The 27254-nt window shown below is 33.6% G+C and overlaps 1 protein-coding gene across 2 annotated transcripts in view; it reads right to left on the reverse strand.

The window, feature by feature from the left end:
- Window positions 1–1351: 1351 nt before the first annotated feature.
- GLIS1 (GLIS family zinc finger 1) overlaps window positions 1352–27254 on the reverse strand; it is a 1802806-nt gene continuing 1776903 nt past the window's right edge. For both annotated transcript variants that reach the window (XM_044085458.1, XM_044085459.1), the window contains one exon: window positions 1352–2254. In XM_044085458.1, the coding sequence (XP_043941393.1) occupies window positions 2121–2254 (134 nt within the window). In that variant the 3' untranslated portion in view covers window positions 1352–2120. The remainder of the gene's footprint in view (window positions 2255–27254) is intronic.

A 27254-nucleotide genomic window follows, 5' to 3' on the forward strand; every position in this document is an offset into this window, starting at 1 on the left:
GGAAAGAGTGTGCCTTAATTGTTACAGCTGGTGGAGTGACTATTGTAAGTGACAATGAAAGGAGTAGCACGTTTACCCAGTGCTGGATACAAACCACCTGCTAATAGTATTAAACTTTGTCTGTACTATGAATCATTAATCTGCACAATGCTGATCTTAAGAAATTCCAAAAAATAATGGCTGAAACACAGCAGGGTGAAAAATTAACTTTAAGCATTTTTGCAGGAGTCCAAGCTCATGTGCACCACCCAATGTGGGGGCAACATCCCCATACCCCCCAAAATAGTAAATATCAGTTCCACAGTTGCACAAACTGAAGATGGGGGAAATCTTCCAAAAGAAGGGAATCATTGCAGACACACACATAAATCACACTAGGCAATGATTCCTTATGGAAAACAGCAATCGACATTGTGTTCTTTGACATCATCTTCAGGTTACTGGAATTTTACCTTGACCACCTGTAGAGGAGACATTAAACTTTCAATGTTGAAACAGACAGCAGTGTTATCCTTTAAACAAATTTGTGTTAGATTGCTACATGAAATCTCTATGTCTTTTTATGAGTTGGACAATAGAGAAAGGGTAGCTTTCTTCTTTGAACTCACAGGCTACAGTATTTATTTATAGATGCTTGCCTTCTGAAAAACACAGGGATGGATTTTTTCAGAAATGAGAAGTATGTTTTCATCTGTTTGAATCTAATTTATCAAAGTTTGCTTTAGCTTCCTTTCTAACATATATGCATGCATGACAATATTATGGTGACTTGTTTGCAAGAGAACAACATGAGCTGTTATTTGTGCGTCTATTTTTCCTAACAGTGGCTACAAAAGCTGTAGCATTGTTCATTAATGTGAGCTTTACTCTTTTACCCACCATTGCTGTGATAGTTTACCAGATTTGTTTACTAGTAAGACATATCAGCTCCATAAAATGTCCAATTATATATATTTATGCATCAGTACAATAATGTATATAAGACGTGAATAAAATTAAAGCAGTGCTCTCTGCCTTAACATAAAGCAGAACAGAGAATGGCTTTAGGAAATAATGCAATTATGAAAGCAAATGTCCAAGTATCAGCAGAATTCACCGTGACAAAAGGAAAAAACTCCAGCCCCCAGATGATTCTTGCTTTTATAGCATTGTTCCCATCACCAGGGAAAAATGTTCTGCTGTAGTTAAGAAATACATTATACTCATTTTCAAAGAGGGTGTGTATGTTACTTTCACACATGAAAGATAATTTAAAACACTTGTATAAAAAATAACTAAAACACAACAGTCACCAAAACGAAAGTTTACATTTTAATAATAGTAATGTAAAATCCCGAAGGGGAATGAGAAGGGAAAATATACTATATTAAAATCACTTTAAAATATTTGCACTGGTAGCCACAGCCTTTTGCCCTGCCATGTGCTTTAGAGCATTTGGTTTTATCGATAGTACCTGGAAACGTTCTGAGCAACTATAAGGACTCAAGGAAACAAAAGGACAACATATTTTCTTTCCACGTTTTTACTGTTAGTTTTTACTATTTTCTTGTAAAACTGAAATATATAATCAGACCATATGAAACCTTGTAACAAAAAACTGTACATCTATATACATTAGGTTTTTGATAAAAACTCATAATTTCAGAGTACTTTTTTCCGTACTTAAAGTATTTTCCATTAATACTTAAAGTATTTGTAACATCTAATGGCTCTACAAATAAAAATCCTTAAAAAAAAAGAAAAAAAAAGCATATTCTTTACACGTTCATAATATAATTTACATTTACAGGGTCTTTAGACAATCCTGGAAGTGATGGGAAACGAAACAATGAACAAGCTGCTTATCTACTTCTTAACCACTTTGAGCATAAGAATTTTAAGGTGCCACAGGAAACGCATACACTGTACTTCAGAACATAAAGTGACAGATGAATACTTAAAGTAATACATGTGAGGCCGAAGTGCAATTTACAGTAAATAAGCACCCACCTCATACAGGAAGATGAACTAATATAACTTCTTCTGGTACCTATCAGCAAACAATTACCTTCTTTTATACATTGGTATATAAGTCAGTAATAAAACTTTGCAAAGAGTAGAATCAGTAAGTCCAATTTATTTTAGGTCTCTGCATAAATGGAGGAAATGTGACTTAGACATCGATCAAAACTTCCATTTTGGAAAAAGAGATTGTCTTCAGGTCCACATGTCATGTCTGCAGATACACACTGTGTTTCAGGAGTAACATCATAGCCTGTTGGATAAGAAAAAACTAATTAGGTATGTTGAATCATTGCAGTTAATACACTACCAAATATTTCAGACTTTTTCTCTGCCAAATATTTTGCAGGCATGGTAGATTTTTAATGAGTTGCATAAACTTGTACATATACTTTAAACAACTAAGATTCCTTATGCTATGCTTTATTTGCTGCATTTTTTTAAAGCAACACAACCAGCTGTCATTCAGCTAACAGTTTTGCCTGTACCTAACAAAATTATATGGCAGTATCCCAAATATATGGCAGATTACTGTTGTCTCAGCTAGGCTGTATACAAACAGATGTTTATACTCTTGGAATACTCTGAGTACTTTTAGGAGTTTGTACTCTGAGCAGTTTAGTATGCCTGTGCTCATGGCTGCTCTGAACAGAAAATAAACTGCTTTAAAAACAGTATCTTTCCTTTACTCATACATAGACTGTGAATGAGAATTCCTTACTGAATGGCAGAAAATTAATCTTAATGGCATTAAAACTTTTAATAGCCTCAGCAGAGAAAGAAATTAAAGTGCTGTTAGTGACTATCAAACGACAGCATGATGAGCTTTTGAACCAGTATGGTGAAGAGCTACTAGACAAATATATAATTGATGTTCTGTCTGGACTCTTTGTCTGTGTATGAAAGGAAACTTATTAAGCACAAAATGAAGAAAATATCTAGGGATCTCCAGGACTTTCAATCTGGCAATGTGTTTACCTGGCCAAGATATAATAAAAGCAAGAGGGTGGCTTCCAGTTTGAATGCAACGGTAGCTGCCACTATTCCTGCCCCAATTTCTGCCTCCACGAATGAATTGAAGGCTCCTCCAGTGAGTGGTGGGATGACATCAGCTACTGGGGCCAGTGCAGAGGAATTTACCAGAGATCTTGGAGCCAGAAGGAAAACTATTCAAGTGACACCCCAGGTGCACAATTCTTCTGCCACAGACAGTGTTTCTAACACTGCTTCAATTCATGGAGCGGATTCTTCTTTTCCTTTTGTCCAGCACAGACTGTTATTCCCTTTACCTGTGAGGGAATTGAAAACATCTCAGCAGCATGAATGCCCACAAGATCACAGATAGAAGAGGAAGTTAGAGGGAAGTTTAACAAGCCCCATGAGCAGCAAGAAGGCATTAACAACTGTAAAAAAGCTTAGTTTGGAACCTTTCTACACATACCCTTACAGAAGATGAGTTAGGACTTTTTCATAAGGGCTTATCTTTTATTCGTACCAGGTACTCTGACTTTACTGATGTCATTTTAAACATCAAGCTCTTTACCACAAATTTAATGCTTAAACATATGTATAAAAATGCTGACAGTAGTAATTCTGATAAACATTATATCTTTAGAAAACCTAGTACTTTCATACCAATTAATAATTCTTTAATTAATGCTGTTGAAAAATTATGCTTGGATGATATCTATAAATTAAATTTATCTGGAGTTTCTAATGCTAGAACTAATAGAAAGAAAAATGTTTTAACTTAACTAAAGGTGAACATCTAGCACTGAAAAATTTGCAGAGCAATTCTGAAATAGTGATGAGACCAGCAGACAAGGGAGGCCCTATAGCAGTGCTTGACAATGAGTGGTATAAACAGGCAATGCTAACTATGCTGGTAGATGATGCATTTTACACAAAGATTCATTATGGTTGTGTTAAATTCATGATAAAGAATGTTAGTGATATTCTGCATTGTTGAATAGAAATTTAATAGATAAGAATCTTTTTGGTTATTTTTTAATAATGCATCCTACCATACCTGTTATACAGGGACTCTCTAAATTACATAAAGATAGTATAAATCCACCCTTACATCCCATTGTCTCTGGCCGAAACTGGTGTACTGAATCTATCTTGATTTATTTGGAAAAGTATTTTAGACCCATGTTAGATAAGATTAACCATGTGTTGAAGGACACTGAACATTTTTAAGCAATCTGCATGCTTTTCTGGAAAATTATAACAATAGTGAAAAGCATTTGATATTGGTAGCACTGGACGTTACATCACGTTTTACAGTGATATCCAATAATCAGGGTGAGGAGAGAATTGAATGCTTTTTAAGAAGGTTCAGTAACACTAGTGAAGATGAGCTGACCAAGATAGGTGCTCTTTTAAGGGGTGTGTTGAAAAATAATGTATTCCTATTTGATAGTAATATTTATTGGCAGCATAATGGCATAGCCATGGGCACATCCTGTGCCAACAGCTACGCCAATGCTGTCATGGTTGTATGGGAATTGAACATGTTTTACAAGGACCTTTATGTAAGCATGTACTTCTTTACAGGAGATTCCTGGATGACCTGTTTGTCCTATGGGGAGGCACTGAAGAACACTTTAAAGATTTTGAAAGTTACATCAATACAAGTACCACTTTTTTGAGATTCAGCTCTACATGCTCCAAATCAAGTATTAATTTTTTGGATGTGTGTGTGTGTGTATGTGTGTGTGTAGAAGTTGATAGCACTGGTAGTAAATATACTAAGCTCTATAGGAAACCCTGTCATGTCAACCACTTGCTTTCCCATGACAGCATGCACCCTTCATACATTTTTAGGAATGTGATCTGTAATCAGGTGTTCTGAGCCTTAAGACTTAATGTACATGAAGAAGATTTTCAACAGCAGGTCAAGGTATTGAGCCAAGAACTGACAGACAGAGGATATAATGAGGCAGATGTCCTAATTAATGTTAATGAGGTAGCAGGATTAAGGGTAATGGTAGCCAGGCCTTATTTTTCTAAATGCAATTACAGAGGTGAACAGGCCTCCAGAAAGACATCTAGCATGAAACTAAAGGTATCTTTATACTATTCATACAATGTTTCTTCCTATATGGATATAGTGAGGAGGGATTGGGGTGTTCTTACCATAGGCAGGGATATTTGTGAACTGATAGATGCTGAGCCTAAGTTTTTATTTAGGAAACTGAAGTCCCTCAAAAGGCAGCTATGCTAACCTAGGAGTACTTTTCATTCAAATCGAGCAGTTAGAAAATACCCATGTGGTAAATGCAACTATTGCAAATATATTGATAACACAACTAGCTTTGAACATCTAGATCAAAATAGAGTGTTTCATTTTCAGGTGCAAGCCACATGTGATAGCCAAAATATAGTTTATTTAGCATATTGCCTTAAATGTCAAAAAATCCTATATATGCAAAACAGACAGACCTTTCAAAGAAAGGATTCGAGAACACATTTATTATATCAGTAGGAGAAATAAAACCAGCACTTTAGCCAAGCATGTTATCAGTACTAACTCTGAACACACCTTTAAGTTTATGGCCATAGGTAGAATTTTTGAGAATATCGGGGGGTATACGTAATATGAATGAGCAGTTAGAGGCCAGATGGATTATTAGACTTAGGGGAGACTCAGGACATGGTTTAAATGAATATGTGCCACTTAAACCTAAGCTAAAATCCAGACCCTTGTTTAGATAGTATTTTTCTTTCTTAACTGTCTCATAAATGAAGTGTGCTTATTTATATATATTCTTTATATATTTTTATATATACACTTTTATAGATGTACAAGTGTTATATTTCAAGGTTGCATTAAAAAGATTGTTTGATATAAATATATATATAGATACATATATTATATATATATATATATATATATATATATATATATATATATATATGGGTCCCCTACAGAATTTCAAAGCTTAAAACTTTGAAATTCAAATGATCTAAGACGATATGATCGAAGTTTTAAAACTTCAAAATCCTGAAAGGAGATTGGCATACAGCGTGGAATGGGAGATTTCCTTTTTCCTCTCTGTAGTGCGATCACGGAGTTGGTATATTTAAGTAGCGGGGGTGTGGGGGTGCAAGGGGGGTTGACCCCTGCAAAAACATGTTTTGTGATGTGTTGACTGCTTTTTTTTGGGGGGAGGGGTCATAATTTCCAGATTCCAAGATTTCAAGATTCTGCACTCGATATTCTGAAATTGAGAAGTGGACCTAGACGATTCACACACAGGCAAACAGCAATTGTCCGAAAGGCTGTTTGCAAAGTTTGCAAACGCCGAACGAAAAAAGGTTCGAATGTGCAATGAGAGAATGCACAATGACATTCGCTCATTGCACATTCGACATTGTGGGGCAGATTGCCCTATAGTGGGGTTTGGAAAATGGTCCCTTTCCCCACTGTAATGCGATCTCAGAGTTAGTATATTAAAGTAGGAGCGGTGTGGGGGGGGGGTGCAGGGGGGTTTCCCCCCTGCTTTACACTTTTTTTTTTTTCCGTTCGACATTAATGTTCGAAAAATAGACTATCTCTGTTTTCACTTTCGTGGTTACGAGTCACTCATATGAGCATTCGTACCACTGTGATTCGGCATATACACACATATATATATATGTGTGTGTGTGTGTGTGTGTGTGTGTGTGTGTGTGTGTGTGTTTATATATATATATATATATATATATATATATATATATATATATATATATATGTTTTTATATGTGTTTTATACAGTTTTTATAAGTGCTTTTTACAATCAGCAGTCTATGTTTGTGTGCATTTACTTCACTTAGTAGGTCAGTGAGTTCAAGTTACACCCTATGATGTTAGTTGTTATCAATTAATTTGTATCATGTAGCTACTTGTATTGGTTAGAGGTTGTATAAATAGAAGCACATTTTAGTTATATTTATTAACATCTGATGAAGCAGGTCTTCCTGCGAAAGAGTTTATGTTTTAAGATTAAAACTTCAACTGAAACTGGAAAACTTGGTCGGACCTGAGTTCTTTTGTGTCTTTATCATTGTTTGCTTTTGGATTTATTTAGAACTCAGGAACCTGTGTGGGCTGGTGACTGTTTTTGTGGCTTTATTTATTCTTTCCTTTACCTGTTAACCAGGCAAGATCCACTAGATACTGCCATTTTACAAGGTCAGTTGGACATAGTACTAGGCTTAAGCAACTTGCTGAAAGCCTCCAAGTAAAGAAATGAAGACAGAAAACTACATCACATGTGGCAAGAGGATGACATATTAGCATCCTATATCCTATAGAACTGTTTGCAACTATTTGAATCTACAAAGCATTTTCAGGATATATTCATTTTATAAAGTGCATATTCAATTTTTGAAATTTTGATACAAAAAATTAAAAATTGTAATCATTTATCTGGATAATGTTACAAACATAAAATACTTCTATCTAAAGTATGTGTAACCTTCTGCAGATGTGCACTCAAATGCAATAGCTGAGTATACAGTTGTATTACCTAATTTAATTCAAATTGTAATATACATAGAATTACTCATATAGCACTTTCTTTTTTTTTTTTCAAAACAAGTTTATTGTTTTAACATATAAGAGAAATATAACAATTTTATACAAATAATTAAAAATAGGTATTATTATAATATTCAACAAAACAACTAAAGTATTTACAAAGACATCCACTACAATCAGATCAATTAATTAAACTAAAATACTGTGCTATTGAAATTAGAATTTTTTTAACAAATTTTGTAAATTATCCCATACAATAAAATGTGATGTTTTTCTAGTTGTTCTCATTCTAATTGTGCTTATTTCCATATGACACATTATATTCATAACATTTTTAAATTCATTGAACGAAGGAGGTGTATCTGAAATCCAATTTCTAGTTATTATTTTCCTAGCCACTGCTAGGATAGACCATAACAAGGGAAGCTTAATCTTTTTAACACATTGAGGTACAGGTGTGTTGAATAATATAAGAGACTTAGAAATAATGAAATTATCTGTAAAAAGAGCCTGCAAAATTCATTAATTGACTTCCAGTATTCTTTCAACTTCATACAGTCATAAAACATACGAGCCCAGTCAGCATTAATTTCTACATTACATCTCTTACATAGATTATCTTTATTATTAATTTTATTCATCATCAAAGGTGTATAAAAAGATCTATGTAAAAATTTCCATGTATAAAGTCTCCAGACAATGGAAGATGTAGTTCTATAAGCAGATTCCAATATATATTGTTTATCTTGTTGAGTTGGTGGGTCCCCATTAATAGAGGTGAAATAATTCCAGTATGAATCTACATTGTAAAATTTTCTTGTCTGATAATTTTATGTATATATGAAAGTTTACCTTTATCAGAAACTTTATGCTGTAAATTTATTATCAAGTAATCAATCAGTTTTGGAATAGATTCTTTAACTGTTATAGACATTAGATCTATTCTATCAATGAGATGTTGTCTAAAGATCTGAACCTCTAACCAGCAAGTTTCTCTTAGATCAAATTCTTGTTTTAAGAAATCTAGATTTTTAACTTTATTATCAGATATCAGCTGATACCAGTACTTTAGATTATTATCTATAGCTAAATGAGCTCCTTCAGAAGTAGATGACATAAGCATACCCTGAGTATAAATTATAGGAATACAATAAAATTCCATTCCCTATACTTAGGGTGCATGAATATAAAGTTACGATAACTAATAATAATATTTAATGGGTAACAGACCATATGTTTAGGTGTAATAGGTGAAGTACAAAATTCCTTTAGCAACCACAACATGGAGTTATTTATAATCATATTTTTATGTGTTAAGGAGATTTTCATGAAGTGCATACTAATTAGCTCCCAATAATCTTTCCATTTTGCGACATATGACCAATCTATTAATAAAGTAATAACTTTTATAATAGAAGAGATAATATATAAATTAAAGTCTGGAAAAGAAATACCCCTTGAGACCAGCTATTAGTATGTTTCTTTAATGCAATCCTAGGTCTATTAGGTGCCCATAAGAAATTTAACATTAGTGTATTCAGTTTCTTGATAGTTATTTTTGTAGGTGAAAGTATTATTGATTGTATTAAGTATAAAATCTTGGGGAATATTATCATTTTAATAATTGTAAGTCTCTCCTCCATAGTAAAAACATATTATTCCAGGTATTAAAAGATTTTGTATATTAAGAAAACAGGTATTATAGTTATTATATATAATAGATTTAATATCTTTAGATAGTATTATACCTAAATAAGTTATCTGACCTGAGTTGGGTACATATTTAGTAAAATCACTAATGAGAGTATTTTTCGTGTATATATAGGTAGTATTTTAGTTTTTCTTCATTGAATATTAAACCAGAAATACTTTTAAAATTCATCATTTTATCAAATAAAGACTGCATAGAAGAATTAGATCCTGCTGATGTAATTAGAACATCATCTGCAAAAAGTTGAATTTTGATGTTGTATTTTCTTCTATTTCAAAACCCTCTATGTCAGTACTGTTTCTAATCAAATTAGCCCAAGGCTCCATTACTAAAGTGAATAATAGTGGAGAAAGTGGACATCCTTGCTTTGTACCTTTAAGAATGGGTATTTTTGTGAAACATATGTTCCTACCTTAATATAAGCCAGAGTTCCTTTGTATAAATGCTCAATTAAATTTACAAATGCATCAGAGAAATTTGTGCATTTCAGTAAGGTAAACAGATAGTCCCAACTTACTGAATCAAATGCTGAACCTATATCAAGACTAATAAGTGTTAAATCTTTCTTTTTCCTATTTGCAAAATCAATTAATGTTAAAGTTCTTCTTATATTATCAAAAGTATTTCTATTTACAATGAAGCCCGTCTGATCTATGTCTATAATGCCGGGGATTATTGTCTTCAATCTATCAGCAAAAATACTCATAAACATTTTATAATCAACATTAAGTAATGAGATGGGTCGATATGAAGAACATCTAGTTGGATCTTTATTAGGTTTTAAAATTGGTGAAATAAATGTATATTGCCAAGATGGCGGGTTATTAACTCAGTTTGGGCCAGAATAAAAACCTTATGTATTAATGAATATGTAGTTTTAGAAAGGGTTTTATATATCTCTGGTATAATACCATCATTACCCAGTGCTTTGTTTGATTTAAGCTTATTTATTTGTGTAATAACTTCTGTATATGAAATACTCTTGTCCAATAGTTTAATCTGTTGTTTATTAAGCTTTTATTCATGTTTGTGGTTATAAACTCCTTTATTTTATCTTTAGGTTCCATGTTAATGTTGTTATGGTTAATCTTGTGAAAGTGATTTCTAAATTAAGTCCAGTATTTCTGGTATACTAGAAACATTCTTCTTTTTCGTTAGAGAAAAGATTTCTTTGATATGGTTTTGTTTATTCAATCTTTTGTTTTATTTTAAGTCTATGTAAGTATTTGGGGCTTATTGAATAAGACAAAACTTGTATTTCTAAAGTTATTTTAACTTTATGAGTTAAAATTTCTTTGTATTTCTCATTTAGTTTGTTTATTTCTTCAATAACTTTCTTGTCCATAATATTTCTTTATTATTATGCTTATAAGAGTCCAGTTTACTTTGAATATCTAACAATTCCTTATCCCAAGATTTCCTTTTGTTATTATACCATCTGATACTTTGTCCATATAGATATGATTTTAAGGCATCCCAAACATAGACAATGGAGACTTCAGGAGTATTATTTATGTCTAGAAAATGTTGTACTTCTGAAAGTATATATTCTTTATAGTCTTTTAGCTGAGTTAAGTATGCTGGTATCCTTTTGATCTGAACATTATGAGTATTTTTATCATGAATTCAAAAACAATTGAGTTATGATCAGATATAGGACATGAAATGATTTTGGAATTAATTAAATCTGTTACCATCTGGTTAGAAATAAAGACCCTATCTATTTTTGAATAAGTTTTGTATCTGTTAGAAAAAAGGTGTATGGTAATGATTTTGACTCTATCTGATTATTAATATCATTCAAATGATAAGAATTAGCAAAATCATTTAAATGTTTTGCATTAGATGTAATTCTTCTTTCTTTATAGTGGTAGTATCACTTTCATGTAGTATACAATTAAAATCACCAGCTAAAATAATATCCCCTATAGAGAATGATATGATCTTATCAATATGATGTTTCACTGTATTAATACCAATTCCAGGTATCCAATATACATTAATTAAAGTGTAAGTCTTCCCATTAATTTGTATTGTAACCATACAAAACATTCCTTTGTCATCCTGATAAGACTTAATGGTTTTAGGAATGGGCATACTTTTATTCCATAAAATAGCCACTCCTCTTTTTTTCTGCGTGTGCTCTGAACTAACCAATACTGTATACTTATTAGTGGCTAGTTTATCAATATCTTTTTTCAAGAGATGGGTTTCTTGCAGGAAGACTGGATTGGCCTTGTGTAGATTAATGTATCTTATTAGACTTGCCCTTTTACACGGATTATTCAATCCATTAATGTTTAAAGAAATTCCTTTTAAAGATGGCATTTGGCTTTTTTAAAACTCAAGAATCTTATGATCGAAATAACAAATAACCAGATAAATAATGTTACATCTCCTCTTTTAGGTGTACCTTTAAATATAGCTGTATTTATTAAATCTCTCATGGGATTTTGTATAGGATTCAATTTTGTTTGTAGTGACAATGAGTGTACAAAATATATTGTGGATGTCAAAACTATATACATATAACAATGAACAAGTGAAAATAATGTAAGGATTAAACCTTGCATCCCGCCTGGAGTTGAAAACTCCAACTTAGAGCAGTATTTACTACTCAAATTAACCCCCTACCCTAAGCAGCAGTACCTCAGCTACCACCTTATCAATTTAATACTAGTTATATTTAACTGAGGTTAACAGTTTTCAATTCAATTATCTATCAAGACAAAACTACACATTTGGTAAAACAGCATCATATAAACTAAAATAAACTTTTTTTTTTTTTTTTTTTTTTTTAAAACTGTTCATACTATTATATAGATCTATGTAATATATAACACTTGTATTCTAATAGCATTCAAATAATCTTAATGTTAGAAATCAAGAGGAGAGAAAATTATGTTCTAACATTCATTTAAATCAAAAACTTTGGCTAATATGATTCAGACATTACATGCATTAAGATGCTTCCAAAAAAATCTTGAATTGTTTGTATATGAGCATTTACTTAAACTCATTATTGTCAATAGAGTAAAATATTGTATTCATAAAAATTATTATAAATCATATTGCATAGTTATGCAGATTCTCAGAAACACCTGCGTTATTACCTAAAAAAAAAAAAAAAAGCCATCACACACATAAACACAGACACACACACATACATATACACACACACATACACACACACACACACACACACACACACACACACACACACACACATACATACATATACACATACACATATATACATACATACACACACACACACACACACACACACACACACACACACACATACACACATATATATATATATATATATATATATATATATATGATCTCACTGAGTTGTGTCTTTGTAGAGCACAATCCTACTTGCTGTCCCTAGAATAAATCTGTCTGCTTTATACAAAATAATGCACAGCAAACACATATTAGTAACCAGATTTTACAATCATGCTAACCTACTGCTTTAAAATATATCACATGACATTTCTTCCAGAATAGAGTTATAAGATTATTTATGCTTGTCAATCAGATGAATTAAATGAGTTATAGTAAAGTATATGTTTGGGACACAAGTTTTTAACACAGATTATTATGCTACTGTTAAGTAGATTTTCAAAAACATTTAAATAAATGTTTCATTTTCTATGCCTTCTAAAATAAGATATTTACTTGCTACAAGAAACTACATCATCTAAACTCATCATAACTGACATATTTTATGAATAGAGTATTTTTCCTGAATCTGTGGTGTGTCAGTGTGATAACCTTGTCAATGTTTATACTAACTGCTTTCAGTTTCTCTGTGAAAATTCTGTGAGTGAAGCTTCTGAGGAAACTCATGGACACTATGCATGAGACAGCCCACATCCCAGATTGTCTCCCTTAACATTTTGGTGGGAAACTTATTAAAACTTGTGGCAAACATTCATTTTGTCAATAGAGTAAAATATTGTATTCATAGAAATTATTATAAATCATATTAGATAGTTATGCAGATTCTCAGAAAAAGCCATCACACTCACACACACACACACATACATATACACACACACACACACACACACACACACACACACACATACATATATATATATATATATATATATATATATATATATATATATATATCTATATATCTGATCTCACTGAGTTGTGCCTTTGTAGAGCACTGTCCTACTTGCTGTCCCTAGAATAAATCTGTCTGCTTTATACAAAATAATGCACAGCAAACACATATTGGTAACCAGATTTTACAATCATGCTAACCTACTGCTTTAAAATATATCACATGACATTTCTTCCAGAATAGAGTTATAAGATTATTTATGTTTGTCAATCAGATGAATTAAATGAGTTATAGTAAAGTATATGTTTGGAACACAAATTTTTAACACAGATTATTATGCTGCTGTTAAGTAGATTTTCAAAAACATTTAAATAAATGTTTCATTTTTTATACCTTCTAAAATAAGACATTTACTTACTACAAGAAACTACATCATTTAAACTCATTATAACTGACATATTTTACTTAACAGAGTATTTTTCCTGAATCTGTGGTGTGTCAGTGTGATAACCTTGTCAATGTTTATACTAACTGCTTTCAGTTTCTCTGTGAGAATTCTGTGATTTGAAGATTCTGAGGTAACTCAAGGACATTGTGCATAAGACAGCCCACATCCCAGATTGTCTCTCTTAACATTTTGGCGGAAACTTATTAAAACTAGTGACAAACATTCATTTAGCAGTGTAAATGCATCTAAACATGACAGAACCTCCACAATGTATTCCACAGATCATCACAGCCTCTATGCAAGTGAAATTAAACTCAAAATTACCAACAAGTAATAAAACTCATCATTCTTCTCCAACTCAATTTTCATACAACTTATTATTCACTGTGCCCACACAGTCAAAAGCATTTCTATATATTAATAAAGAAAAGAAAAGAGAGTAGAAATATAAAGGGAGTGAGCGACAAATAAAAAATGTAAGAGAAAGCTGTAAGAAGTATATACAATGGAATGTTACTTACTGTTTATATTAATAGAGTTAAAAATAAAACATATTATTTACTCTTATTTAGTTCTGATTATTATTAGTTAAAGCATGACAGATTATTTACAAACAAGCATAAGCAGTATAATCAAGAAAGTATAATTAGAAATAGCATTTGAAGAACTTATAAACTTTTACAAGAAATAAATATGTTATTATTCTATTAATGATATTTTCATTACTGTTCTCTCCCTGCCCTCCCCACCCTTTACCCACTACATAATCTAAATAGAATGTCATTGTTTAAACAAAGAAAATAATAAAAGAAGAAGGAAAAAGATAATGAGGCAGATGTCCTAATTAATGTTAATGAGGTAGCAGGATTAAGGGTAATGGTAGCCAGGCCTTATTTTTCTAAAATCAATTATAGAGGTAAACAGGCCTCCAGAAAGACATCTAGCATGAAACTAAAGGTATCATTATACTATTCATACAATGTTTATTCCTATATGGATATAGTGAGGAGGGATTGGGGTGTTCTTACCACAGACAGGGATATTTGTGAACTGATATATGCTGAGCCTAAGTTTTTATTTAGGAAAATAAAATCCCTCAAAAAGCAGCTATGCTAACTGAGGAGTACTTTTCATTCAAATCGAGCAGTTAGAAAATACCTATGTGGTAAATGCAACATTTTAAATATATGGATAACACAACTAGCTTTGAACATCTAGATAAAAATAGAGTGTTTCATTTTCAGGTGCAAGCCACATGTGATAGCCAAAATATAGTTTATTTAGCATATTGCCTTAAATGTCAAAAAATCCTATATATGCAAAACAGACAGACCTTTCAAAGAAAGGATTCAAGAACACACTTATTATGTCAGTAGGAGAAATAAAACCAGCACTTTAGCCAAGCATGTTATCAGTACTAACTCTGAACACACCTTTAAGTTTATGGCCATAGGTAGAATTTTTGAGAATATCGGGGGTATACGTAATATGAAGGAGCAGTTGGAGGCCAGATGGATTATTAGACTTAGGGGAGACTCAGGGCATGGTTTAAATGAATATGTGCCACTTAAACCTAAGCTAAAATCCAGACCCTTGTTTAGATAGTATTTTTCTTTCTTAGCTGTCTCACCAGTGAAGTGTGCTTACTTATATATATTATGTACATATTTTTATATATACACTTTTATAGATGTACAAGTGTTATATCTCAAGGTTGCATTAAAAAGATTGTTTGATATATATATATATATATATATGTATATATATATATATATATATATATATGTATATATATATATATATATATATATATATATATATATATATATATATATATGTATATATGTATATATATATATATATATATATATATATATATATATATATATATATGGATCCCCTACAGAATTTCAAAGCTTAAAACTTTGAAATTCAAATGATCTAAGACCATATGATCGAAGTTTTAAAACTTCAAAATCCTGAAAGGAGATTGGCATACAGCGTGGAATGGGAGATTTCCCTTTTCCTCTCTGTAGTGCGATCACGAAGTTGGTATATTTAAGTAGCGGGGGGTGTGGGGGTACAAGGGGGCTTAACCCCTGCAAAAACATGTTTTGTGATGTGTTGACTGCTTTTTTTTTGGGGGGGGGGTCATAATTTCCAGATTCCAAGATCTCAAGATTCTGCACTCGATATTCTGAAACTCAAGATTGTGGTATTTTGAAATTGAGAAGTGGACATAGCCGATTCACACTCGGGCGAACAGCAATTGTCCAAAAGGCTGTTTGCAAAGCTTGCAAACGCCAAACGAAAAAAGGTTTGAATGTGCAATGAGAGAATGCACAATCATATTTGCTCATTGCACATTCGACATTGTGGGGCAGATTGCCCTATAGTGGGGTTTGGAAAATGGTCCCTTTCCCCACTGTAATGCGATCTCGGAGTTAGTATATTAAAGTAGGGGTGGTGTGGGGGGGTGCACTTTTTTTTTTCCATTCGACATTAATGTTCGAAAAACAGACTATCTCCGTTTTCACTTTCGTGGTTACGAGTTGCTCATATGAGCATTCGTACCACTGTGATTCGGCATATATACATATACACACACATATATATATATATATATATATATATATATATGTGTGTGTGTGTGTGTGTGTGTGTGTGTTTGTATATATATATATATATATATATATATATATATATATATATATATATATATATATACATATATATATGTTTTTATATGTGTTTTATACAGTTTTTATAAGTGCTTTTTACAATCAGCAGTCTATGTTTGTGTGCATTTACTTCACTTAGTAGGTCAGTGAGTTCAAGTTACACCCTATGATGTTAGTTGTTATCAATTAATTTGTATCATGTGGCTACTTGTATTGGTTAGAGGTTGTATAAATAGAAGCACATTTTAGTTATATTTATTAGCATCTGATGAAGCAGGTCTTCCTGCGAAAGAGTTTATGTTTTAAGATTAAAACTTCAACTGAAACTGGAAAACTTGGTCGGATCTGAGTTCTTTTGTGTCTTTATCATTGTTTGCTTTTGAATTTATTTAGAACTCAGGAACCTGTGTGGGCTGGTGACTGTTTTTGTGGCTTTATTTATTCTTTCCTTTACCTGTTAACCAGGCAAGATCCACTAGATACTGCCATTTTACAAGGTCAGTTGGACATAGTACTAGGCTTAAGCAACTTGCTGAAAGCCTCGAAGTAAAGAAATGAAGACAGAAAACTACGTCACATGTGGCAAGAGGATGACATATTAGCATCCTATATCCTATAGAACTGTTTGCAAATATTTGAATCTACAAAGCATTTTCAGGATATATTCATTTTATAAAGTGCATATTCAATTTTTGAAATTTTGATACAAAAATTAAAAATTGTAATCATTTATCTGGATAATGTTACAAACATAAAATAGTTCTATCTAAAGTATGTGTAACCTTCTGCAGATGTGCACTCAAATGCAATAGCTGAGTATACAGTTGTATTACCTAATTTAATTCAAATTGTAATATACATAGAATTACTCATATGGCATTTTCTGAAGGCACGAGCATAGATATTTTCACACATGGGGATTATAGGATGACCACCTATCTGTATCCTACACCTTTCTTCATGCCATCTTTTGGTTATTTAATCATCAAAGGATGAATATATGAAATAATATTTCGAACCAGGTTTCAGTGCAGGACCAATGGGACTTACTAATAGAATTCCTAAATGTAACTTAAACAAAAGGAAACAGTGTTTTTTATGGTCAAAAAGAACTGTCTGCAGAAGTAACTGAATAACTATGGAACTTTGGAAAAACTGGAGATGAACATTTTGGCAAAAGTGCTATTGGGCACATTAATAGTTGCTGATAGTTTGTGTGAAGGACAATCCTCAGAGCCAAGTATTTCTTGTTGGCATTGATACAAAAGGTTCTGTTGTACAGTAGTTGATGGATCTTCACTAATATGTAATAATTTCTTTTAAAATCATTCATAATTTAATTTAATTTGAAATTTGTGATACTTTCTCTTTTAATCATTCGTAGTTTATTTTAACATGAAATATGTGTGTGATACTTTCTGCTTAAATCATTTCATAGTTTAATATAAAATATGTTTGTGATGCTTTCTGTTTAAATCATTCATAGTTTAATTTAATATAAAATGTGATCATTTAACGAGTAATTAAAGAGTATAATTTTAGGTGATCACTGCAGTTGCAGTTGGGCTGATTAAGTGCAAGAATTTAATGTTGCAGTGAGTTTCGCTGTCATTTATTTTATTGTGCAAGCTGGCGGTGTACTTTTTTGATTGTTTTCCCTTTTCTTCACTGTGGTATGACCATGGAGTTGATATATATAATTTCAGGCAGCGAGGGTGGCTTGCCTGCAACATCGATTAGTGCAATGGGCATGTTTTTGGTTTTTTTAAGTTTTACTTCTCACTGTTTTCGTTATTTAATTTTCGATAGACAGTGAACCAGAAAAAGAGATTATCAGCGGCTTGTAGAGAAACGTAAAGTATGATATGAATTATTGGCTTGTCTCAATCCATTTCTGGTGTGAATAGCAGTTTAATTTATATAACTGGGTGATATGTACAGAGCATTGCAATGGTGGTGAGAAGATTTTGGGCATACTGGATGGGTAATGGTCATTTAGCCTGTTTAGGCTTTCACTGCTATGATGTGACATTAAGTCAAACATTTTTTAAATGAACTGTACATTCTTCACTTTCAATGAACTGTTCAAGGGGTCTGCCAGAGTTTTTGAAAGTATTTACACACATTTAAAACTACCAAAGCTGCAGCCTATCTGATTTCTTTGTTTTATTCATTTGTTAAACCGATAAGTACTCTGGACACAAATGTCTCTTTTCAGGTTTGATCTGGGAACTCTGTCTGATTATGTGACTTGTTCAGAATCATATAAAATAGGAAAATGGCGGTGAAAGGAATCAAACCCTGTACATTGGGCTGTAAGAAGTAGCTTTTTAACACCTCAGAGCCTTAATCCTCTGTGCTGTCATGCAATTTATTTATTTTTATTTTACATTTGTTGACCGGGATAGCCCGACTGGATACATGTCCATTTTCAGCGAAGGCCCGGGGAGAAAAGCTCCAACATAGATACATTCAGAAAACATATTGCATATAGTAAATATTTATGAGAAAAAAAATCCTTTTTACAGACTTGTTCAATCATGCTAGATTTCACAAACACAGATTTAAATTTTGTTTATAGCCATACATCCGATTGTAGTTACAGCACCCATACCTCAGATAAACATCTGAACAATCTGAATTGTGTGATACAGGGATATACATTTTAAATAACTGGCAATGTAAAAGGTTATATTTGTAGAACAGTCTGAAAGTCTGATGATCATATTGTGGCATGACTACAGGTTTTGTTCACAGTTTTTCTATGTGCATTATGTTTAAGAACTGGAAAAATAGATAATAACAAAATGCAATAGTACTAGTGAGGATTGCCATTAACACTTGAGGCTGATTTTAAAGATACAGTCTGGAGCCTTGATGGAAAGCTCTTCATCAAATGAAAAGTAACTTGAAGAAGTGTCCTCAATTTTAACTTCCAAAAGAGATAAGTTCTATATTGTTTTAAAAGGTCTCATCTACTCTGTGTGATCAGAGTGGTATAAGCTGACATTTTTTCCCTTTTTTAGCATTTTTGTCCTTTCCCTGTAGTTTTGTAACCGTGGAGATAGCATACATAGATACGAGAGTGGGGGGTGCATGAAGTATAACTTTTCTCACTCACAGTTTTGGTGGCTGCATTGCTTGATTTGTTTGAATTATCTTGCTTTTGTTAGGTGAAGTATCCCCAACTTAAAATATTTTCTGAATTCTAAATATTCTTTATATTCAAAATATATGGCAGCAAAATATGTAAATCATATTGCTCAGATACTTTGTATTTCCCATACCATAAGAAAGCTAACACAGAGCCTACTTTGTTAAAATGGCATAACAGTGAAGACATACCATCTCTGTAGAGGCTCTGTTTAGAAAGGCCACAGAATTTGAATGATGGCGGGCCAGCATGCTGGGTAATACTGGATGCTGGAGAGTACCACACAATATATATTTTATTGTTAAGGATGTCTAACAGCATGAACAAAGTCTAAATATGTAAAACAAACAAAAAAAAATAAAAAATGGTACTCTGGCTTACATCACTACAGTTGCTGCCTGTCTTACAATGGTATAAGATGCCCATTTAAGGGATTTGTGAGTTTGCATTAATGTAAAATGCTTCTGCATCATGCCTAGGATATAGTTGTAGATAGAGTGAATTCTGGCAGATATAGCTTACATGAGTGTGTTAAAATGCCAAAGTGCCATTTGTGTCTGACTCAGTGCCATCTTACTTCCAAAATTAGTCTGAAAACATAGTTACATGGATTTTTTCAACAGTGATATCTAATTCACAACCAGTATACCTGGTCAAGATTTCTTGTGTTATAGTACTTTTGTAATAGGAAAGCCATTGAGAAACTAATAATCATATAAACAGTATACCTAACTCCATGAAATGACAGAAAAGGAACACAGCCAGCAAGCCTTTATTAATTTGTAAGACTAGTCATTAAGCAATTAAACTATTATTTCATTCCAGCTATGCTGACAGTATGTGTAATAGATGGAATCCACGCATTTACTCAAAATTTATTTGATCAGCTGTCAATTAGTAGAATTTTTCTGTCTTAAATTTTATAACTGACCATAAGAAAGGTGCTGAATTATGAATTACCCAGAGGTGGTTTGACTCTAGAGTTGGTAATATTAAGGATCGGGGGTTTGGTTCCACTGATTAATACTTTCAGTATACTGGTTTTGAATAAAAGAAAGCTTATATATCAGATGATCACCAAGAGTGTTTCATTTAGGTATAGTAAAACTGCAACAGATAAACCAGTACTCAGCATATCATCTGATCCACAAGACTGTGCACTGCTTGCACATTGGTGCACTGTTCTTGTGCTTTTTTGCACACCTCAGCAAATTCAAAAGTCTCAATGAATATGCTTTGTTTAGTCCATACTTGTGTCCCATCATCAGGGTTAATGGGCTCACACTTCAACAATCATTAGCTGTGTTAATACCATCTTGAACTGTATTCTTCTTTTAAGAAACACCCTAAATTATAATGATATTATATTATGAGCTTGAAAGATTACATACCTTAGAGTCCCATTGCATGCCTCAAGGTAGCAATGGGACACCAGCAACAAATGAAGATGTAGGGCTAGAAAAAAACTAAAAAAAAAGGCCTTTTCAGTGATCCAATCATACGTGTATCCTTATTTGTCTGTGATATTATAATTTGAAGGTTCCCATCTTCAGTGGGCTAACAGCAGGATAACATCATATGTCATATAAGAGAGCTATGAAACGGGAAACAGAAAAAGCTCAACAAATGGATTCAGGTAAAAATTCCAGAAAAAAAAACACTTCCAAAGGATGTTTTGATCCTAGATGGAATATCCCAACTTTGGCTCTTGGTGAAGGTGCCTACTAATGATTATATTGCAAATGTCTTGGTTGCATTTCCATGTAAACGATATGCTTATACTGACTCTGCTTTCTCACATAGAGCAAGTTATTTTTAAAAAAAGGTTGTTGACCATTGTTTTTTTGTTTCTCCACTTGATGCATAATCTGTGTACTTAACTTCAATACTACATGTCAAGATTTGTATTCTTTGTTTATCTACTTTCTCATAAATAACCCATTTATTATGCAATCAATAGATAGTGTGTGTACTGTGTGGTTCAACATTACACATCAACATTTCTTTTCTTTGTTTATATACTTTCCTGTAAATAACTCATTAATCTGTTACCAATCTATAGCTTGTGTACTTTGTGTTTCAACACTATATGTCAACCTTGCACTCTTTGTTTATTTTCTTTTCTGTAAATAATTCATTATTCTGTAAACTGGAGCTTTTCTTCTTGGGTCTCCAGTGAAAACAGGCCTGTCAGCTCAGCTGGACTAACCCAGTTAACAAATGTGAAATACGTAAATAAATAAATCTTTTCAAGAGTCCAACTCATGAAAAAGGTATTTCCATAGCCACCTCTGTAAAGACAATTTTGCCAGCACAGGTGAAAGTCTAACTAACCTTCTAGAGGTGCATCACAATTTAGAAGGGTTTGGTTAGCCACAAAGAAACCTTCCCAATAAGGGGCAACGGAGACAAGCTATCACTTCATTTTCCTAGCCACATCTTATTATCTTAAAATAAAACTCCAAGTAGATATGGATAAACTGTAAGGGTATTTTCTCCTCTTTTCTGGATCTTCAAAAAAAGACTGGGAAGTGAACAGGGAGGTAAATTTCATCTCTGTACCACTTTCCCACATTATGCAATCCTTCTATAGCAGCTTGTAGATTATTTGTACATAAGAACCCAACGCTGAGAAATTCAATTGGCAGTAATTATGGTTACCAGTAAAAGTACGTTCCAGAATATATACTTGAGTTCCACTAAACAAGCTGGCTGAAAAGGCAGTTGGGATACCATGTCATTTAGTACATTTAAGTCTAATGGCAAACAAGGATTTTGCATTGGAGGCCTGAGATGGGATGATCCCTGTCAGATTATTTTCTCAGTAGATGGTACTGAGCCAAGGTCTGGCCAATATAAGATAGTGAAAGACTGGAAGAGTCAAAGATTTAACACTGATTACAAAAACTTGTAAGGACAAAACCAAAATCTGAAATGCAACTTGATAGCTTTGATGGGAAAGGAAAATTGGTTAACAGACCAGTGACCATTTCCAGTTAGTATTTTAAGTGCCCTCAAGAGAAGCCACTTGGCTTATCAAAGGCATCTAAAATGTACAGCAGAATATCTGAGTGGTAGACTTACATCACTGTGGGAGATGAGCTCTGATAGAGATGGCCTTCTCTGTACCACAGTGGTACTCCTTTTGCTCAAACTGAGATCAGGTCTTAGAATGCTAGAGACATATATCAGGAAATAATGTCATTCAGTACCACAAATATAGTGAAAAAAAAGAGATTTTACTTTTCTTATCAGCAGTATGACTGCCTGTCAGTGAGTGCAGTGGGCTGCCTGTCAGTTAGCAAAGAGAATTTTGTCTATGAGCTATTAATAAGTTACTTCCTGTGGTACAGGGTTTGATTGCCAACCATGTGATTTATAGACTCATAGGTATTTACTAGGCTAACAGACACCAGGGCCTTTATAAGCCTAGCCATTCCACCCTAACCCAATTTTGTCACTATGTATATAGGTTTATAGGTATGTTTGTGTCTTTCGGCTTTTCCCGGTTAGGGGTCGCCAGAGCAGAACTCCGGTCCGCTAATAATTGGTAGTTGATTTTTACATGCCAAGTTACCAGCCCTGATGCACAACCTTCAATGAAGGTACGCCCATTCATGCATGTCTCCATGCAGAAGACGCTCTAGCTGAGAATTGAACCGGACAGCGTCTTACTGTGAGGCAACAATGCTACCGCAGCACCACCACCGTGGGTTTTATATAGGTTTATAGGTATATGCTAGACTAATGGTGATCTTGAGCATGACCCTTAATCAGACAGTGTTTTGAGGCAATTTGGAAAAGATTTCCTGGACTACATACCTAGTAACTACCTACGAACCTATGAACATCAATATGTGGCTAAAAGGCATGAAATCAAACAAGTGGAAGGAAATTCACAGGTAAACATTTCTTCCATTCTGAAGGCGGACAGTTATAATGCCCATTTCCTTCTGTGCTGCCATAGGGAATAGAACTATAGGAAAATCATAGTCGCATAATTTCTGAACAAGTGAATTTCTCTTGGGATCCAGTGTTGTAAGATAGCCTGGATACTATTTAGTACCATTCATATGACCAACAGTCACTTGATGTACAAATCTGGGTAGCCACTAGGACATCCCATTCTATTGAAATGTAGACTACCAGTGAGAAAATCTAAAATTCTTTGGCTCACTACCAGGCCTGAATCTCTTTCTTCTAAAGGATGTTAGGAAGAAGTATCAATAATGTAGTGGATCAAGCACTGGAATTAAATCCACTGGGTAGAGGTTTGTTTTTGGGTGGCCCAGAGGTTTTTTAATTGGATATTTCTTACAGCCAATTGAGTCTCTGCTTTCCATTGTCTTTGTCTCCTGTACTCTATGAAATGTCTCTTTCCTGATTGTTATTCTACTATATTTTCTTTACCTAAATGTCTGACTATTTTCCATATCATGCTGTACTCTTGAATCTGCATGTTTCATTGCATTGCACTGGTTTCTGCAGCATATCAGATGCACTTTCTCCTTGGACTGTGTTCTGTGGACCATTTCTTGTCATATTGATGATATTCTTGTGAGAATCCTCCATTTGCAGGCATTTTGCAGTTTTGCCCAAATTTACTTGCTGGTGAGAAATGGGACCTGAATACAAAGAGATATTCATGCTGCTTTACCACTGCTGCTAATAATAGTATTACCTGTTTTAGTTCAGGCGGTACTATTTTCTTTAACAAAACCCACATGTTTACTACGTAGTTCTGTCTCCCTGTCTAATGACATTCATTCCTCCCCTCAACTGGCAACTGAGTGAGTCAGGATTGGAAGCAAAAAAAAAAAATCTGGGGATAAGGGTGCTCTGCTGTTGAGCTCTCTGCCCCCTTTGTCAATTATCATACTGCAATTTCTGGTCAACACTAGTGGTATAACATTATCGCAAGGCTCACTGTTCACTGATACACGTACACTCATGCAGGGAATCATACTGCAACACATCCCAGACAATGGCTGAAATATCATTGGTCATTGGTCATTCATATCCATCCTTCATGCTAGGTCCTCTAATGTCTGAGCTACTAATCAAACAGGTCTCAACTGGAGCATAGTCAAGGCTTTATCTCTCTAAGCAACATCTGGACATTTGTGAGCCATTTTCTCTGGATTTGACTTGAATACATCAGACAACAGCTGCCTTGTTCTGATCATTTTTGGTTCCTACGACATTGTTGGCTACCTTCAGTTATCAACTAGCACATTGATCTAATTTGCCTTTTGCAGCTCTTTTCTTAGTAATCGATTCTTTTCTATAGTTTTCATTTAAATTTGACTGCATCCCATTCTGGATTATCATTATTTTGATTTAGTAACTTGGTCAGCTAAGGGTTTTTACTTTTGCTTTATCAAGTCTATAAATTTGACTATGGCCCTCCAGACTGAACATTCAGTTGTTTCAGTTGTTGAATTGTTTTAAAATCTTTAGTTCTTCTGTTTTTCATTAGTGAACTGAAATTTTTTGTCATCTGACCTTCTGTTACCACTTTAGTCTTAGGATTTGTGCTTCTTTTGTTACTGCAGATTTTCAAGATATAATGTTGCTGTCAGTTATATTTTTATAGGCAATTTTTATTACAGTTTTATTTTTGTTTTAACTTCTCATAATATCTATTTTCCTAATGTATTTACTGTGGCTTCTTTATTTTTCACTTTTTTATCACTGCAGTTATCAAAATGTTTTTCTTTATAAGTCTAAAAGTAATAAAACTGCATAACCTCAACTTCTCCTCTGATACTGTTGCATGGTTCTCCAGCTACCTCACTGATAGATCTCAATCAGTGAGGTGGCACTCTGCACTCTCCCCTCCTCTCCCTGTAAACATGGGTGTACCTCAAGGGTCTATCCTAGGGCCTTTACTTTTTAATATCTTTACTAATCAGCTGTATAACTCCTGTCCTCAGTCATCTTTACTGCAATACACAGATGACACTACAGTCATCACCATAGCCAACTCTCCCTCTAAGCTCTTCTCAGCTATTCAGGCATCTTTTAACTTAGTTGAAACATGGCTCTCCAACAACCAGCTCATCCTTAACCCTAAAAAAACAAAGCTGTTACTCTTCCTACCTAAAAGGTTCAACAATATTAAACCCTCCTTCTCCAAACAGTCCCATTCAGGTAGAATCCAGCACTAGGCTCTTAGGCATAACCATTGATGATCAGCTTAAATTTGGCTTGCATGTTAATAACTGTATCAAAAAGACTCATTCAAAACTAAGACTCCTTTACCGTAACAAGAAATTCCTTACCTCTGAAGCCAAGATTACTCTCTCTCTTACCTGCCTTCTATCCAGTCTAATGTACAGTTCTCAAATTCTCACCGATCTTAACTCAGCACTCCTGACCAAACTCGAATCTACCTACAATAAGGTAGCTAGATTTGCTGCCCAACAAACCTACAAATCCCATCACTGTCTCTCTCTAAAACACCTAAACTGGCTTGAATTACCCACCAGCATCTTCTCTCTCAACTCCAGATCATCCATTCTATCCTATACCAGCCTTCCTACTGCCCAGAACTATCCCCCCTCATCTCCCATTATTCTCCCTCCAGACCTCTCCGAAGCACTAACCAGGACCTACTACAAATCTACAAACCCAAGTCTAAATTTGGATGCAACATGTACAGCTATCACCCCACTATTGCCTGGAATAGGTTCCCACTAGAAATCAGGACCCTTACACATCCTGTACAATTTAAGACTGCCACCAAATAGCACTTTAAAAGTCACTGGTCCTGCCACTGCACTCTCCTTCCTTAAACATCCCCTACTTCTCATACCTTAATCTACTTTCTGCCCTTAACTCACTTTTCTCACTAGCTCTCTCGAATCTTCCTTTGACTACTCTTTCTACTGTCTTCTAAAATCTGTTTAGCAAATCACCTCAGAGAAGCATTCTGTTGTAATTGTCTTGCCTTCATGCAACTACATTATGATAAAACTGGGCTTTTGCAACCACTTACCCCAAAAACTATACTCATCTTAATGACATATTTCTTTTTATACATCTTGAAATAGTTTTGCTATACTCCTGATTATTGACATGGTATAACATCGTATTGCTACTTAATGCCTTGCAATAATCATGTAACACTGCTGTTTAATGCTAATTTATAATGAAAATTGTATAATATGTTGGAGCTTTTCTCCCCGGGCCCTCTGCTGAATAAGGGGTCTCCAGCTCAGTTGGACAATCCCGGTCAACAAGTGTAAAATAAATAAATAAATAAAGTCTAATACACCCCTATAGCTTTCCCTTTGTTTAACCATTGCTTTTGCCAGTGCCTTCCTGCCTTTATTTAGTGTCCTAATTGTCTGTTTTCTTGCCATTATCCAGGTCTTATTTCACTTGTTATTACATTTTCAGCAATATTTGCTTATTTGGCTTAGCACCATTATTTGGTTTGCTGTTTTGTACATTTCTAGTGTTATAACAGGTAAACAAACAGAAAAAAGCAGTGAAAATAAGTCTTGCCTTGATGGGGATGTGATTTCCAGATCTCTCATAACTTATTTTTCTGATTCAAGGATGTACATAAATTACCAGAAAGTGTTTATTTGTTTAGTAAGTTAATGTATTCAGGAAAGGCAAGATGCAGCTCATTTCCAGT

The sequence above is a fragment of the Protopterus annectens genome, chromosome 10.part0, assembly GCF_019279795.1.
Source record: "Protopterus annectens isolate FY-2018-M chromosome 10.part0, PAN1.0, whole genome shotgun sequence".
NCBI classification, from domain to species: Eukaryota; Metazoa; Chordata; order Ceratodontiformes; family Protopteridae; genus Protopterus; species Protopterus annectens.